The sequence below is a fragment of the Lactuca serriola genome, chromosome 4 (genome assembly GCF_051521515.1).
Source record: "Lactuca serriola cultivar US96UC23 chromosome 4, Lser_US96UC23_V15, whole genome shotgun sequence".
Taxonomy (NCBI): Eukaryota; Viridiplantae; Streptophyta; class Magnoliopsida; order Asterales; family Asteraceae; genus Lactuca; species Lactuca serriola.
The window spans coordinates 158,850,684-158,869,266 of NC_136411.1; the positions used below are offsets into that span (position 1 = coordinate 158,850,684).

At 37.7% G+C, this 18,583-nt stretch overlaps 2 protein-coding genes across 2 annotated transcripts; one reads left to right on the top strand and one right to left on the bottom strand.

Annotated features, from left to right (window-relative positions):
• Positions 1 to 11,867: 11,867 nt before the first annotated feature.
• LOC145100412 (Dormancy/auxin associated family protein) lies at positions 11,868 to 13,006 on the top strand. The gene is made up of 3 exons (XM_079037695.1): positions 11,868 to 12,341; positions 12,428 to 12,527; positions 12,670 to 13,006. The coding sequence occupies exons 1-3, from the start codon at positions 12,086 to 12,088 to the stop codon at positions 12,695 to 12,697; spliced, it is 384 nt and encodes a 127-aa protein (XP_078893821.1). The 5' UTR covers positions 11,868 to 12,085; the 3' UTR covers positions 12,698 to 13,006.
• Positions 13,007 to 13,106: 100 nt separating this feature from the next.
• LOC145100413 (uncharacterized) lies at positions 13,107 to 13,977 on the bottom strand. The gene is made up of 4 exons (XM_079037696.1): positions 13,803 to 13,977; positions 13,638 to 13,724; positions 13,434 to 13,553; positions 13,107 to 13,350 (listed from the first exon to the last, which is right to left on the bottom strand). The coding sequence occupies exons 1-4, from the start codon at positions 13,905 to 13,907 to the stop codon at positions 13,228 to 13,230; spliced, it is 435 nt and encodes a 144-aa protein (XP_078893822.1). The 5' UTR covers positions 13,908 to 13,977; the 3' UTR covers positions 13,107 to 13,227.
• Between the last annotated feature and the right edge of the window lie 4,606 nt (positions 13,978 to 18,583).

Here is an 18,583-nt window from a genome sequence, read left to right on the forward strand (position 1 = left end):
TTAATATATTATGAGAATAATATAATGAATAATAATATTGTTATTTGATTAATATAAGTCATAGATTAATTAGTATTAATTTGGTGACTTAAAGAGATTAATTAAATAAGAGGGTATAAACTGTCAATTGTTTGATAGTTACACTTTAGACTGTAAATCCTTTAGGGATAAGGATTGGACGGATTCTAGGGCTTGGGATAGCCTCAAAATCGTCCAAGGTTTATCTATGGTAAGGATTAGGATTGCTTTGAATGAAGATTATCCAACTAGGGTTTAAGGGTGAAACCCTAGGAGTCTACAAGTATAAATAGACCCTTAGGGCATGTGAAATCAGCACCTCTGCTAAAGCAAAGAAACCCTGGCCGATTTCTAGTCCCTCTCCTCTCTCTCAAATCATCCTCCTTGCTAGTTGGTGTTTGTAAGCCATTAGAGGAGTGACAATTGTGACTCTAGAGCTCCAAGACAACAAGATCAAACAAGAGATTCAAATGTAAACTTCTAGATCTGATTTTGTATTGTTCTTATACCTAATTAGTCATTAGAAGTCTTGGATTGAAAGCATGTTTAATTAGAGAAACCTAGATCCAAGCATTAGGGTTTGTATGTGCACATAGGGATGTTCATATGGCCAAAACCCATCAGTGGTATCAAAGACTAGATTGGTTTCTATTAAATTGTTGCTTGTTTGTTTGAATATTATTTGCAAAATTCGATTTTTGAGTTTCTGAGTCATCGACTCGGCGAGTCCCATGGTGGACTCGGCTAGTTGGCCTGACTCGGCGAGTCCCATGGTGCACTCGGTGAGTCCAAGCGTCAGGAAAGGATAAAAACGGGATTTTTTGATATTTATCTTATGGAAACTTGCCTTTATCATATTAGATCAACCCTAATCCGATTTTTTGATATATATGACTATAATCTTGATCTAATTAAAGATATTTATCTATTAATAAAATATTTAATTTCCTTATGTGATAATTAATTAATTATTTTGATTAAATTGGTAATTATCTTGCAAGAAATCATTAAATAAATCAAATATGGATAATTATGGAATTAATTGTTAATTAAGATTATTAGTTATTTGATCCTCCATGTTTTAAATGTTTAAAACTTGCCCTCAAGTTTTGAAATTTATGTTTTGTGATTAAAAGTTTTAATTTAGACAATTTAGATTTCAAACCCTAGAATTTTACAAGTTTAAAATACAACCCTATACTAATATAATATTACAAGATTAATATATATATATATATATATATATATAAATATATATATATATATATATATATATATATATATATATATGTATAACTAAAATGCTAGTCTTACCGTTAGTAGGCCTCATTCACGAAGCCGATCTATAAGGTGGGTATAAGGTTGCGGCCTATAAAATGGCACTTAATGGGTGTACACTCACACCCACCGCTTGCTTGATCGGTGGAGGGTCGTTAGCCGAACGGGTAGGATAGGGCAACCTCATCCTCTCATTAAAAGTATAATAAGAAATATAAAGTAACTTTTAAAATTTCCCAATCTTAGTTACTTTAGGAAAAGTGAATTGATGCAATCCCATGAAATTACACTTTGCACCTTGCTAAGAAGTTAGTGGAGCGTGTGTGGTTTACCGGCACACTAATTGGTTCTAAACGAAGGTGGCAAAGGGTGATTCATTGTTTATCATAGTTCGATGGAGCGTGTGTGGTTTACCGGCACATCGAATAGGTGATCGTTACAATGAAGGCACCATGTGAATTTGCATGGTAATTCACACCTGCTTTGTGATCCTCGGTATCCCAGTCACAAACAAGAGGGGCATATCGAGATTTAAACATGCCATTGAAAAGTTTCAATGAATCTCATCTAAACCTAGGAATTCTCAATACATTTAGGACTTAAAGTTATGTTTTTTTATGGTGGAGAATTAGTGAATCGTCATTCACTTACCTTCATATTATTTTCATGTTAGATTACGGCATCCCTTTTCTAATATGTAAATATTGTTGTTGGATCCTAGCCCTAATTTTTCTTATTGGGTGATAATTAGGGATTCATATTCTAATCTATCTTTGTCCTTTCTATTTGTAGATGTCGAACGCAAACAACGTTGCTGCTAGTTCATTCACATTGATGAGCCTTTGTCAAAAGGTTACTTTCGATGGGACGAACTTTAGCGAATGGATAAGATACATTCGCACTATTGCTCGCTATGAGGATAAGGAGTATGTCCTCGATGAGAAGCTCGAGAAAATCAACCCTGAAATCGCTACTCCGACTGAGATGACCGCTTTTGAAACTCACGAGCGTGATGCAACGAAGGTACATTGCATCATGATAGCCACTATGAACTCCGAATTCCAAAAGTCCTATGAGGACATGTACCCGTACGAGATGCACCAAGACTTATTGGAGAGATACCATCAAAACGCGAGACAAGAGCGTTATGAGATTTTCACTAACATGATTTCCGCTAAGATGGGTCATGGAGAGTCTCTTACCGTGCACCTGCAAAAGATGCAAAGGTATGTCAACCGTCTTCGCAAGTTGAATGTTGACTTTGGGGAAGACTTGGCGATCGACATGGTGCTTCACTCTTTGCCTCCAAGCTACAATCAATTTAGGATGACCTACCACATGAACAAAGAAGAGGTCACCCTAAGCAAACTCCAAGGTCTCTTGAGGGTCGCTGAGAGCAACTTCAAGGACAAGTCTCTTGCACCAACTCCCAATCCGCCCGCTGCTCTTGTCTTGGCCATTGGACAAGGAAAGGGAAAGAAGAGGAAGGCCTCGTCTAAGAACTATCGCAAGGTTAAAGCCCGAGATGGTGCCTCTTCTAGTGGGACCAAAGTTGATCTTGCTAAACCCTGCCCTAACCCAAAGGAGGCAGAGTGCCACCACTGCCACAAGATAGGACATTGGAAGAGAAGCTGCCCAGAGTACCTGCAAGCCATCAAGGAAGGAAAGATCAAGCCGTCTTTCGCAGGTATATACACAATTAAATCTAACGATTCATCTCACAATATTTATTGGGTTCTTGATACCGGTTGTGGTTACCACATTTGTTCTAATGTGCAGGGACTAAGAAGAAATAGAGACGTGGAGCATGGAAGGATAAATCTAATCATGGGGAACAGAAGATCGTCGCCTGTGACCAAGATTGGAGTGTATTCTTTAGTGCTTAGGAATGGTTTAAGTTTAGATTTGAACAATTGTTGCTATTCGCCAGAAATGGCTAGAAACATCATTTCATTTCATGGTTTGTTTAGACAAGGTTTTAGATTTTCTTTTAATAATGAGAATGGTTCTATTTTGGCTTATCTAAATGGAGTCTTTTATTTTGAAGCTATACCATGTAATGGAATTTATGAAATTGTTATGATTGTTGATAACTTAGGAAATGATGTTTTAAACATAGATTCTTCCAATAGTATGGATAAAGCATCCTTGTGGCATTGTCGCCTTGGACATGTCAACAAGAAACGCATAGCCCAACTCCAAAAGGATGGAGTGTTGGAGTCATTCGACCTTAGGGAAGATGACACATGCGAGTCTTGTTTGCTTGGAAAGATAACTAAGTCACCCTTCGATGGTTCTTACGAAAGGGGTGAGGGTCTATTGGACCTAATACATACCGATGTATGTGGACCATTTAGATCAACCACGAAGGATGGGAACCGCTTCTACGTGACTTTTACCGATGACTATAGTAGATATGGGTATATCTATTTAATCAAGCAAAAGTCAGAAACCTTTGAAAAGTTCAAAAGTCAGAAACCTTTGAAAAGTTCAAAGAATGAAGTGGAGAATCAATTGGGCAGGAAAATCAAGATGCTTCGATCCGATCGAGGAGGAGAGTACCTAAGTCTTGAATTCCATGATTATCTCAAGGAGTGTGGAATAGTTTCACAATTGACGCCACCTAGGACACCACAATTGAATGGTGTGGCAGAAAGGCGTAATTGAACCTTGTTGGACATGGTTCGCTCTATGATGAGTCGTGCTTTGCTACCTATCTCTTTTTGGGGGTATGCCTTAGAGACCGCCGCCCATATCCTTAACCGAGTCCCTACTAAGAAGGTTGCCAAAACACCTCACGAGATGTGGACAGGGAAAGCTCCCTCGTTGGCACATATCAAGGTTTGGGGTTGTGAGGCGTTCGTAAGACGAGAAACTCACGACAAGCTCGAACCTCATAGTGAGCGATGTATTTTCATCGGCTACCCGCAGAAATCCTTTGGATATCTCTTCTATAGACCGAAGGACAATGTTGTCTTTGTTGCGAGGAGAGGAGTTTTTCGAGAGCGAGAACTTATAAGCCAAGGAGACAGTGGGAGGCAAATCGAGCTTGAAAAGATTCATGAGTCGATAGATGAAGGAACCTCTACCACTGGCACTCAACCCGAGGAGGAAACTCCGGTTGAACCGATTGACGAATCCTTACCTCTTAGACATTCCGATAGAGTTAGAGTTCAACCCCAGTTTTATGGTTTTCATATTACTACCGAAGGGGACACGTATATTAGTGATGGTACACTAATAAATCTTGATGAACCTAATAGCTATAAGGAAGCCATGGCAGGCCCGGAGTCTACGAAATGGAATTTGGTTGATAATGTGCTCGGACGTAAGACCGTTGGGTGCAAATGGATCTTCAAAAAGAAGACCGACGTGGATGGAAACATACACACATATAAAGCGCGATTGGTCGTGAAGGGCTTTACTCAAACTCCCGGAGTTGACTATGATGAGACCTTCTCACCAGTTGCGAAGATAAAATCTATTAGAGTGATGCTAGCAATTGCCGCATTTCATGATTATGAGATTTGGCAAATGGATGTCAAGACCGCTTTCCTTAACGGGAAGTTGGCTGAGGATGTTTACTTGGCTCAGCCAGAGGGGTTTGTGGATCCGAAGCACCCGAATAGAGTGTGTAAGCTTGAGAAGTCAATTTATGGACTTAAGCAAGCATCTCGCAGATGGAATCTTTGCTTCGATGAGAAAGTCAAAGAATTTGGATTTGTACGAAGCGAAGATGAATCATGTGTATATGTCAAAGCCAGTGGGAGTATAGTTAGCTTTCTCGTTTTGTATGTTGATGACATACTACTCATAGGAAACGACATCCCGACTCTGCAGGAAGTTAAGTCCTGGCTCGGGAAGTGCTTCACTATGAAGGACCTCGGAGAGGCTTCCTATATTTTGGGAATAAGGATAGTAAGAGAAAGAAGTAAGAGACTGATAGGACTTAGTCAGAACACTTACTTAGAGAAGGTACTAAAACGTTTTAGTATGCAAAACTCGAAGAAGGGAGAATTATCGATAAAAAGTAATGCCAAGTTGAGTAAGACTCAAAGTCCGAGTACCGAAGCTAAAATAGCAGAAATGAGTCGAGTACCATACGCTTCCGCAGTTGGCTCAATCATGTATGTTATGACTTGTACTCGCCCTGATGTAGCCTTTGCTTTGAGCATGGTTAGTAGATATCAAGGGAACCCTGGCAGAGCTCACTGGATTGCGGTGAAGAATATCCTTAAGTACCTTCGGAGGACGAAGGAATGGTTCTTAGTCCTCGGAGGGAGTGATGACTTGAAGGTGCAAGGGTATAGTGACACCAGCTTTCAGACCGACAGGGACAACTACCGTTCGCAGTCGGGCTGGGTCTTTACCCTGAATGGAGGAGCAGTGACTTGGAAGAGTTCCAAGCAGGAAACCGTAGCTGATTCAACACGCGAATCAGAGTACATTGCAGCGAGCGAAGCGTCGAAGGAGGCAATATGGCTGAAGAACTTCATTGGTGACCTTGGAGTTGTACCTACCATAAAGGAGCCCATGGAGATTTTCTGTGATAATGAAGGAGCGGTTGCCTTGACCAAGGAACCGAGAGATCATGGTAAATCACGACACATAGACAGAAAATATCACTTTATTAGACATCGTGTAGAAGAAGGACAACTCGTAGTGAAGAGGATATCATCGGAAGATAACCTAGAAGATCCGCTTACGAAGGGACTGAGTAGGGTTAAGCACTTGCAGCATGCTAGGAGTATTGGGCTGAAGGATGATATTAGCATAGATTAGATAGTATTAGAAACGTGTAATAGATAAATGTAATTAGCATTTGATGATTAAATAAAAGAGTATTATTTATGAGTAATGTTACTGTCTTATGTTAATTGTTTAACTATTGTTTCATTTTGCATGTTTTGACTTCCAGAATAATTGAGTTTATTAAGAATAATCGAATTATTCAAAATTGTCCACAATCGTTCATATGTTGGAAGTAGATATGAATGAAGAAAGTCATGAATTGGTGTGTAGATTGTCTAAATGGTATTAGACATAGCAAAGGGTTGTTGCAACGTTCATGAGTGCTTATAAACTAGTTTTGAGCATTGGAACAAACCCACGCTTGCTGGAATCACCTTATGGAATATGATAGAAAAGGGGTGATCGCCAGACGATAATATCATATAGTCTTAAAACCTAGATATATGGTTTGTTATTTGTTAATTGATTGTACATTGATAATGTGAAAACGCATCAGGAACTCGGTGTTATAAAACGCATTGTTGTGTATAGTTAATTAATGAATAAGTAAACGCATATAAGTCGAAGTTTATCTGTGACTTTTATCCCAAGAGGGTAAAAGCGATATCTCGGCCGCTCGATGATTTGATTTGACTTATGTGCCGGGCCCGGTCAGAACTGAATTGATGTGTTCAATTAAGTTCTATGTCGAATAAATCGGAGATCGAGAAACCAAAATGCTAGACTAATCATTCCATAGAATTGTCAGCATGATATCTAACAGAGGACTGTACGATCCCTTATCTAAAGGACAAGATTGATTAGATCAGAGTTTGACAGCGTCTTTGAGAGCTACGATTGCAAATCGAATTGTACTTGTGCATATAGTTACTAGACTTATCCAAGTGGGAGACTGTTGGAATAGTGTCTAAGGCTGCAACTATATTAGGCAAGTATTTGATCCGATTGTGCATGGTCCTTTTGGGTTGCCTTCACCATAGCAACTTGACAGGATGATTTATTATGAGAGAATAGATATTATTAATATATTATGAGAATAATATAATGAATAATAATATTGTTATTTGATTAATATAAGTCATAGATTAATTAGTATTAATTTGGTGACTTAAAGAGATTAATTAAATAAGAGGGTATAAACTGTCAATTGTTTGATAGTTACACTTTAGACTGTAAATCCTTTAGGGATAAGGATTGGATGGATTCTAGGGCTTGGGATAGCCTCAAAATCGTCCAAGGTTTATCTATGGTAAGGATTAGGATTGCTTTGAATGAAGATTATCCAACTAGGGTTTAAGGGTGAAACCCTAGGAGTCTACAAGTATAAATAGACCCTTAGGGCATGTGAAATCGGCACCTCTGCTAAATCAAAGAAACCATGGCCGATTTCTAGTCCCTCTCCTCTCTCTCAAATCATCCTCCTTGCTAGTTGGTGTTTGTAAGCCATTAGAGGAGTGACAATTGTGACTCTAGAGCTCCAAGACAACAAGATCAAACAAGAGATTCAAAGGTAAACTTCTAGATCTGATTTTGTATTGTTCTTATACCTAATTAGTCATTAGAAGTCTTGGATTGAAAGCATGTTTAATTAGAGAAACCTAGATCTAAGCATTAGGGTTTACATGTGCACATAGGGATGTTCATATGGCCAAAACCCATCAGATAGAACAATCAAGCTAGTGACTGCCTTTGTATGTTCTCGAATCTCTTGAGTAAGACGAAGAACACTTCCTTTACAAGCCCAGATCTTGGTTTTTTCAGCAAGAATTTAAAGAAAGAAACAAATTTTTATCCGTGGTAATGGAAGATGATACATTTAGTTTTATGGGTATATATGATAAACAAAAGTACCTTTATCATACCATTTGAATGGTCTGAAAAGATCTTGTCATTAAGGCATACTATCGATAGAACAACTCCATTAACACTGCAATCTTCTTGGACCAACTCTTTATGATTCCATAGTTCCTGATGACAGGAAGAACAACTATGATCAGGACTCAGGAATTGAATTTTACTTCTTATTATTGTTCTAGATTATGAAAGCAAAACAAAAAAGTAGAAACTTACTGGACTAGATTCACTCTCTTGTGGAAAAACTTTGAGCATTTCAACTGCTATTGTAGATGATTTCTTCAAAGATGGAGTGGATGTGTCTCTAGATCTCTGCGATAGAGAGACAATGATGGGGGTGGGGGTCTGCGCCACTTTTTTCCTGTGATGGGGAGGATACAAACCACGCCGGAAAATTGACGATCGGTGGCCTCATTTGGTTAGTGTGGTGGAGGTGTGTGTCTATGGTGATAAACTGGTGAAGGTTTTGGTAGTAACTAGAGGGCAGCACTCATAGACTGCGACACTGGTGGTGACTGATGGTGTTAGGTTGCATTGGTGGCTGATTATGTTGGTCGACGAAGCAGACAACTATGACCCTCTAATCTTCTTCAATCATTGATGTTTAGGGTTATAAATATGAACGAGGCGTGAATTAAACTTGATTTTCAATTTAAATAATTATTAATTCATTTAGAAATTAACATAAATAATTAATAGTTAAGATTATAAAAATACCCTTGTATAGATTTTTTAAATGATTGGCCTACATTGATTCCTACATCCACACAATAAATAGTTAGAATACATGAACTTAGCTCTCTCTCTCTCTCTCTATATATATATATATATATATATATATATATATATATATATATATATATATATATATATATATAGGTTTTGAAAGCTTAAATAGTCTTTTTTTTTTCAATGTAACATTTTTACACTTACAAGATGTACATCTTAATGGATATTTTATATAACATAGCATCCTAATATGTAATTAAAAAATTCTTACTTTTTTCTAGTAATGTCTGTTTTTTATTAGATGTAGTTATTTCTAATATCTAAAGTCGTATAGTTGTTAATGTATAGATAAATGAAAAGTCTTTTAAAAGGCATGACACCTTTTCCATGACATATTTGGTGTGATTTCATAACAATTCCTCAAGGCCAAATTAACAAACTAAACTTGTTGGAGATTCTCGATTATATGCCGACCTACTAGAAAAAGCCTACACTATGTAGTTAGTTTGTTTGGCGATGATATATTGGTTTGTGGAAAACACATTATCTAAGTTTCAAGTCTAGCAATGACATTGTGGAGTTACCAACATGTTAGTCTTACTCCTTTAATATAGAATCCTTGCTAAATGGTATATTTTATGATCTTAACAAGTTGTCGGGTGGACACAGCCTCAGCCGAGGGAACTTTGCCTTGGGAAGCCTTCCAAACAAAACCCAACACCTTTATCAGAATTTCTTTGCGCCAAGTGACAACAGGGTTGGACTCAGCAATGAGATTCTAATTGACCATCACGCTAAGAGACTCCACTTTGTAAGCAAGTAGCTCCAAAATTGTATTCTATAATCATTAGTATTACTTACTAATGATTATAGAATACAATTTTGGAGCTACTTGCTTACAAAGTGGAGTCTCTTAGGGTAATGGTCGATCAGATCCCATTGATGAGTCCAACCCTATTGTCACTTAGCGCAAATAAATTCTGATAAAGGTGTTGGGTTTTGTTTGGAAGGCTGCCCAAGGTAAAGTTCCCTAAGTTGAGGCTCTATCCACCCGTGGTGTTCCTGTTCGGTCGACGGCTTGTGGCCGATGTGGTGGTCTCGAGGATGCGGATCATATCCTGGTCTCATGCTTGTTTGCTTCTCAGGTGCATGCTTGGATCGGTTTTTACTATGGTGTTTCGATATCTCCCCACGTCAGCATCAGGGGTCTTTTAGAGTTTGTGAATCATTGGGGGTAGATGTCCAAAAAAAGATTGATCCTTACCATGATCATATATTGCCTTCTATGAAGTCTTTGGAAAGCCAGAAATGAGAGAGTTTTTAACAAGCGTATTGTTTCCACTTCTATGTTTATGGATAATGTCATTTCTTAGTTTTCTTTTGGGCAAAGCATAGGGGTAATTTGGGATTTGTAATTGGTCTAATTGGTGTTTTTCCCTCTTTTCCTATTTGTAAGGATGTTTACTTTGTTTTTTTTCCCTGCCTTGCTTCTTGCTAGGTGTTGGTGTTTTCTAATGCATTAGCCATTTCCAATAAAAATATTAATAAGTTGTCGGGTATCTAATTTATCTATCACATATTACTCCTTGGGATTGGAATGATCAATGATACGATCCAGTGGATTTTCTAAATGTTAATCTTTTGGGATTTTGACAAACCTACGAAAAAAATGATAAAACCAGTTCGAAGCCAATGCGATTATGATAAACTGGCTTTAAACAATACTTGTTTGAATCCGATCGATCCGCATCAATTCTTTATCATTTATGTACACCTCTAGATTAAAGGTGCACGAACCAAATCAAATTTGGCCTACAAAAGTCAAAACCAAATTGAGTTAAAACCGGTTTACGAACAAAAATATCCAAACCTCTAGAAACTAGCTATGATCGATTTGTAACCGATTTAAAAAACTAAATAAATAAATAAATAAATAACCTACTTTTTTCCAGTTTTTTGTATTTGTTGAACTTGCTTTCATTAACGGAATTTAATGAACTTTACATTGTTGATAAAAAAACGAGCCAATAAGTAAATATCATCAATATGCCATCAACTAAGGTATTTTGCAAACATTTAAGACGTGAAAAAACCCTTTTAATTAAGAGACCGTTAGTGGTTTAAAACGTTTTTTTTTTTAACTTTTAATTTTTTGAAAAATATTTTCCCAACATCTGAGATAACACAAGGGGTGAAAGTCAGACATGAAAAACCCTTAAAAGTTAAAACTTTGTATAAATAAAATCTTGAACAAATAATGGATGAAAACAAATATTTATGAAACTTGTTTTTTTATTAGTTTTTAAACTGGTTTTAATTGTAAAATTAACTGCCGAATCAATTTCAAACCGAACTGTTTTTAACCAAATCGCTTCCTAAATCAGATTGGATCGAATTTTAAATTGGTTTCCGAAAATAAATAGAGAGTTTGTTCAATGAACAAGTCATCAACTCTAGATGCTTGGCAGCCCAATAGTAATGTAACATTGGATTGGATTCTATTTGGGCTTAACAATCACATATTTGTCTAGTTAGTCCCTAACTCATTAGACCATACGGTGTGGGTCGTGTTATCAGCTGTTATGGCTGAGTTGGCACCTCATAACCTCGTTATAACACCTTGAACACCACCTCCAAATGGTGTTATGACATAAAATGTGATAATGGCAACGAGCTTCAACATGGAAAACTAGCCGATCACATTCTTCTCATTCTCTTTCTATCTTTTGCTCTTAACATGTCATAACACGTTATAATATAGAAACACCATTTCTTATATGGTGCCAAACAGTGGCGGACGTAAACTGTTTTAGTAGCGGTGTCTCTCATACTTCAAGCGGGTGCACCTAACGAAAAAACCAAAAAATAAAATAAAATTTTACCCTGCGTGCCCGAAATTAAGCAGTGGCCTGGGACCCCAAATATCCCGCTAAGGTCCGCACTCGTGTTAAGATGATGTAAGAGTGAGGAGACATGTTAATTGGTGTTATAAGATTGGCCCATCCCCAATACTCTTAGGGATCTTATCTCAATCGTAACTTTGCTTCACGTATCATTTATGGTTGTTGCCTATACGATTATTTTGTACCAAACAAAATAAGCAAACAACTGTCTCATTTGAGCCATCGAATCGCATCCTTCATCCTCCTCCTCTCACCATCTTTCTCTCTTTCCATTACATCTATAAATACTCCATTACTTCCATTCGTCCGGAAATAAATCTAATTTCTGTTTAGATATTAATAATAATAATAATAAACGCTTCCACTTTTTGTAACAGTCGTATTCGGGTGGCGCCACCGCTCTCCGCCGTCTTCCCTTCCATAGTTAAAGGAAACGCACCTAATTCGGGTTGTTACAGGAAAGATACGAAGAACAATACATATTAGTTTGTACATTGTAGTTGATTAGTACGTAACCTAATTAATTATAACAATAATTCTTCAAATCAATCATGGGTTTTCTCCATAATCTCTGGGACGAAACGCTCGCCGGCCCCACCCCTGACTCCGGCATCGGAAAGCTTCGTAAATACAAGTCTCTCCGCGTCCGTTCCGGCAGCAATATCGATCCTTCAAACGCCGACGATATCTCTCCGGTTTCCCGCAGCATCACCATCCTCCGAAGCAACAGCCTCTCCGCCTCTTCTGATTCAGGATCCTCCCCCTCTTCTCCCTCCACCCCCGTCACCCCCGGCTCAACATTCTCACGTAAGCCCTGCAAACACAAACACACACACATTCACACACATCAATTCATGTATCTCTTAGTTTCGTTTTCTTGCTTTGTTCATCAGCAACAAGTCCTGGCGGGAATATCAAGAAATTGACCCGAGCAAAGTCAACTGCCGGCGGCACGCATTCTTCGAGGACAAAACATCCTACGGGTTATGATTGGTATATGACTATATCTCTAACATTAATCATTTAATCGTGATATTGGATTCACAAAAGTTGAGTTATATTTAATAAAGGAACTGATCTTGTTTTTGGAGAAAGGTTAATCTTTTTAATTTCTTTCTTCATGGTATAATTGCAGGATTGTTTTGAGTGCATTGGATCGTTGAAATATACGAAACCGTTGAGTTTCGGCTTCCATGAGAAATCTCTATATGTATATATATTAAAAAAAAAATCTTTTCCCAAATCTCCTATATAAAAATCTGTACATATATTAGGTATAATTATATATATTTATATCGCAGCCCATGATATGATCGATGTGGCGGATGGTTTCCTTTGTTTTTTTCTTCTTCTTTTTTCTTTTGTGTACATATGATTTAAGGTTATATATGCTGAACTTGGTTTGTAAAATGTGGTGTAATAACTTGGTTTGTAAAATGTGGTGTAATGACTAATAAATTTTTTGTGATTTCTGAATAACATATTTGAAGCTTCCATATGTTTGTAAATATCCATGCATGCAAGAAAGTTTCATGCTGATCTTTTCAGCAAAATGGAAATTTATTAGTACGACATCGTCAGAAACGAATTACAAACCCTCAAAAATCATCAGAAAGGAAAGAAACCAAGCAAATTTGGTTATATATATCTGATCATATATATATATAGGTGTTGCATGCATAAGTTTAAAAGCTTAAGCATCTGTCTTCACTTTCTCGATCAGATCAGCAGCATCTTGAACAGTCGAAATGTTCTCAGCTCCACTTTCGCCAATTGACACTCCAAACTTTTCTTCCAAAGCCATCATAATCTCAACCTGTTCAATGATATATCCATTGAATTATAATAGTGGTTTGAGTTTAATTGATTCGATTCAAATCAAATCAAAACAAAACTTACAGTGTCGAGAGAATCAGCACCAAGATCGGCGAATTTGGTTGCGGGAGCGACTGTGCTCTCATCAATCGACAACTGATTAGCAATGGTGGCCTGCACTATTTTGAGCGTCTCTGGTTGAGCCTGTGGGTAGAAGATGACGATGATTATTCCTTTTGATTAACAAATGCGAAAGAACAAATAAGATTTAAGTTTTCTTAATCTTACAATGGAGCATGAAATGGTGGTCTTGAAGCAGTGAGACACTGGTGATGATCTTTTCTCTGCCTTCAAGATCACAAATCTTTGTCCACCCTGTAACAAAAAAGTTTCAGAGAACACATGGAATTAATAAAGATTGAAAATTGAATAGAATAGCACCCAGAAAGTTACAGAGATCATGGAGACGCTAGCAAATTGGGTGCATTGGATTCTGGGAGTTGTGGGAAGAAGAAGGGTGGATGAAGGAGCAGCGGAAGTTGAAAGAAGGGAAGCCATGGGAACTGGAAAACTGAAGAATTAATGGATTTGATTATTTGTTGAAGGTATTGAAAAGGGAAAGAGGTGGGAGATAATTTATAAAGAGTGGGTATGTAAGAAAGGCGACGCTTACAAGAGGACAGCCTTGAATTTTAGTTTTGGGCGATGAAAACCATGAATATTTGTCAAAATGAAAAGTTTACATGAACTACTGCCAAAAGTGCTAAGCTGTTTTTTATTCATTATTTGGATTTTATACAAGTGTGTCATCACTTTGATCAAAACGGGGATGTAGCTCACATGGTAGAGCGCTCGCTTTGCATGCTGTTCTTTCACTTTGTACTTCATAGATTTTCGAATAATTTTTATATCTAGTAAGTCATTGAACATAAAACGAAAACAATTTTTTGAACCAACTTAAAGATAAAACAATTTCCTTCTTGTATTACAATTTTTTGAACCAACTTGTTGAAAAATATACAATTCTACAAACAATTTTTGAACCAAAATAATTGCTCGGATATGGACAATTTTAGGGAGCCAAATGAGGAGGAAAGTGGGTCATGGTGGTGATGTTCTTGTCACCAAGGCTAAAACTATTATTATGAATTTCGATGGTCTAATGACTAATGGTCTCCATCAAATATTCGAAGACCTCAAATAAACTTGTTTTTCTGGATTTCTATATAAATTAATTTATATCCATTTAATATGAGTATTTCCCAAAGCAGTAAACTTTTCTTCGGTTGTAATTAAATAATTACAATTTATTTGATATTATTATTTAAAAGGTTAAGGTTGAAGTCTTAAAAGTTTAAGTTAGAGACCTTGTTTGTAACTTTAACTTAACATTATTAATTTATGTTGGACCTCTTATATGTAAAAATATTTATTATTTGAGGTCAAACTAAATATAAGGATAGTTGTCGTTCAAAAAAAATGTAAGGAACTTGAATAGTAAAAAAAAAAAATCAAATAACATATATTTTTGCAAAAGATGAAATTGAGGGACTAGTCTTGTCAAATAAGAAAACTTTAGAAGACTTAAGGTCTATCTAGAGTTCTCTATTTCATTTGAACGGTTTTGGGTATAATATGAACCGTATACCACGAGTTAAAATAGTCAAGATGAAATTTGACCCTCCTTGAAATGAAACAGAGAACAGATCAGTGCAAGGCGTCAAGGAGTTAAGGCATGACTTTTGGGGAAAATGGGTGTCACGACGTGACCATGAGGAGGTCACAACGTGACATGTGGAAATGAGAGTCACGACGTGACAATATAATGCTCACGTCGTGAGGATGGTTGCAGCCCAAGACCACGAATTTTAGGGTTTTTTTTCCCTATTTAAGGAACTTATCTAATAATCTAGGGTATCTTCTTCAGCCTCCCTTCATTTCAAACGAAACCCTAGCCCCATCCTTGAGTTCTTGAGCATTTAATGGTGTTTTGGTGACTTGAAGAAGAAAAAGGGTTCATCTTTAGGGCATAGATCCAGCTTGCAAGCTTCATTTGCATCTTCTAGAAACATTTTTGAACCTTTATGAGTAACCAAGATTCAAGCTTTATGATTCCTTGTCGCTAGATCTAGCGTTTTATGCATGATTATTCATGGTTAGATGAGTTAGAGTGTTGGGACTCCATAAAGTTAGCAACTTTATGGGTCCTTAGAGTCCCTTGATGGTTATATGTTATGGATCTAATGTTTGGGTGATGTTTGAGCTCATGCTTGAGGTTTTGACCTCTTTTTCTTCATACATGCCCTAATCTGAGCTCAAGTCTTATATTGGACATGCAAGACCTTAAAGCATCGTTTTTATGGTTTTGGGGTGTTAGGAAGCCTTCTGGAAGAGGTAGATTAGTGGCTTAATGGATTAAGGGGTTTTATTCATCAAAATGTCATTCGAACAGTTCTCGCGACGTGAGGCTATGTCTGTCACGTCGTGAGGATCGAATGACCGCGACTGTTTTGTTTTTAGTGGCTCATGACGTGGCCTATAGATTGTCACGTCGTAAGGGGCAGTTGACCAGTTGATCGTTGACTTTTTTTACCATTGACCGTTGACTTTTTGACCAGTTTAAATTTAAGTTGAAATTTAAGGATATGGGTTGTTGATTAAGGTTCTACCATGTTTTTGTGATTAGAAGGTTTGTGGGAGCAAGCAGTGTAGAAAAGGGAGCGCAACACAGTGTTTCTAGGTTATGCGATTTAGGTGAGTTTTCATCACTGTACCCGTGGGTCGAAGGCACGAATATTGGCTGACTAGATTTCGTTATGTATCCTTGTGTTTAGGATGTTGTTACGTTGTAGTGAGCTATAAGATATATTTATATCCTTATGTGTTAGGATGTAGTAGTAGTGGTATGTTGGTTAGAATACCAGTAAACTGGTTACTATGGCTATGCATTCTAGGGAAATTTGTTGGTAGCAGACTAGTGTGTTGTGAGGGGTCTAGTCGGTGGTAGTGAGTTGTATGATCAGTAGTTTCCTGTATTTTTGTGCCTACTTGATTTGTTGATTATTTATATATCAACATATTGTAGAAGTTGTGTTGAGGCAGCAGGCCAACAAACCCAGTATGCATGTTTTATATATGTTTTTGTTGTGTGGGGTATTTTAGGGGAACTCACTAAGCTTCATGCTTACCCAACTGTTATTGTTTTCAGGTATCATTGATGATCGTGAGAAGGCGAATACATGCCTATGTACATTCATCAGTAGCAATGAAGATTTCGCGTTTACTATAATACTCTGATTTTTAAACAATGTACTTTAGAACAATTTGTTTTCTTAACTTGTGTTTGGAAAATGAGCACTTTCACCTTAATTAAAAATGAAAAATTTTGCTTGTGAAAATGGGACGTTACAAATTGGTATCAGAGCCTTTGTTTGAGGGTAGGGATGAACATATGCACCGGGGAACCGGCCGGAACCTATACCGGAACCAGAACCTGATGGAACCTGTAACATCCCAAAAATCAGGGGTAGAAATTTCATTTTTAATATAACTAAAACATTGATACCATTTAATTCAAACAATTAAATCATAGTCAATCAAATCGTTTATCAGAGTTTATCCCAAAATCATTCATTGCGGAAATCATAGGTGTGTGCACTGCGATCAACCCGAGCTCTTCCTTTCCAAAACAATGATACCTGAAACCATAAACAAACCTGTAAGCACAAAGCTTAGTTAGTTTCCTAGAGCATACCATTCACACAAACCACATACACATATCCTGTTAGCTATAAAAGCTACACACATATCATATATACTGTCAGCTATAAAAGCTACACACATATCATATATACTGTTAGCTATAAAAGCTACCATATATCACATAAGCCCTGCATACATAAAACCTGTAATAGTGCCATGGGCTACCCCACATGGTCTTTACCTAAGACTGCCATGGGCTCCCCCACATGGTCTTACATCCAATGTAATGGGCTACCCCACATGGTCTTTAACTAGGACTGCCATGGGCTACCCCACATGGTCTTACATCCAATGTCACGGGCTTCCCCCGGGCTCTTCCCTGAAAATACCATATATAACCAAATAGCATATCATGCATCACATAAATATCTACACATAACACGTACATAAACCTGTAACGATGTCGTGACTACCCCCAGGGTCTTATACCATTGTGTCATGGGATACCCCACATAGTCTTCCATGCAAGTATCACAAAGACAACTAGCATATCACATAATTACCAGCATACCACCTAGCATAAAGCTAACTATCATATCACACAACATAAGATGGGTCGGCCTTGGTGCCTTAGACCCATTGGTATGGTGAGAAGACTCACCTATAACTGTCGGCTGAAGAAATAAGATCACGCTGCTCCAACCACCGACACGAACTCCTCTACTGGTCAACACCAAATAACTGAACTCAATAAATACCAATAATTACCAAAATACCCCTAGAAGTCAACTGGTCAACTCTTGGTCAAAGTCAAACTCCTTAGTCAAAGTCAAACTTCCTGATTGACTCTACTCGCCGAGTCAACCCGCTGAATCGTCGAGTCCAAGAATCTTTGAGTCCCATCCTACTCAACTCACCGAGTCGTCCCTCGACTCACCGATTCACGACTTTACCAAAAAAGGTTAGGGTTCCATGACCAGACTCGCCGAGTCCAAGGCAATCTTCAACAGACTCGTCGAGTTGTTCTTCCAACTCGCCGAGTTCATGCACATATTCATACAACTTGTCGAGTACACTCATGTGACTCGCTGAGTATCTTCAGTTCTCAATCCATTCAGAGGCTTTTCAAACCATGCAGGGGCTCCAATCCATAGATCTACCCTTCTACAAGCTATCCCTCACATAAAGTTGCAAACTTTACATGATACCAAGGAGATATAAGCCCAAAACACACTAGGGCTTGGGTTTTAGACAAAGGGGCTTTACCAACACCCAAGAACTGAAGCTTTATGACATTCTAAGCCATCATGAGTCTAGATCTGGAGCAGCAACCCCAGATCTAACTCCCAAATCCGAGATAGGTCTCAAACCAAGCTAAGGGACTCCCAAAACAACCACCAAGGATAAACCAAAAAGGAAATAGCTTAAGATAAGGCTCCTTACCTCAGAGATGTGCCCAAAACTGATGTAGATCACAGATCTATACAAGCCCTTGATGCTAACTTCCAATTTCTCAAGCTCCTTCCACCAAT

Coding starts and splice junctions, on each gene's coding strand:
- LOC145100412 (XM_079037695.1), top strand. CDS start 12,086: ATGGGTTTTCTCCATAATCTCTGGGACGAAACGCTCGCCGGCCCCACC. Junction 12,342..12,427: donor CCCCGGCTCAACATTCTCAC/GTAAGCCCTGCA, acceptor TTTGTTCATCAG/CAACAAGTCCTGGCGGGAAT. Junction 12,528..12,669: donor CATCCTACGGGTTATGATTG/GTATATGACTAT, acceptor GTATAATTGCAG/GATTGTTTTGAGTGCATTGG.
- LOC145100413 (XM_079037696.1), bottom strand. CDS start 13,907: ATGGCTTCCCTTCTTTCAACTTCCGCTGCTCCTTCATCCACCCTTCTT. Junction 13,725..13,802: donor CTAGCGTCTCCATGATCTCT/GTAACTTTCTGG, acceptor TTTTTGTTACAG/GGTGGACAAAGATTTGTGAT. Junction 13,554..13,637: donor CCACCATTTCATGCTCCATT/GTAAGATTAAGA, acceptor TTCTACCCACAG/GCTCAACCAGAGACGCTCAA.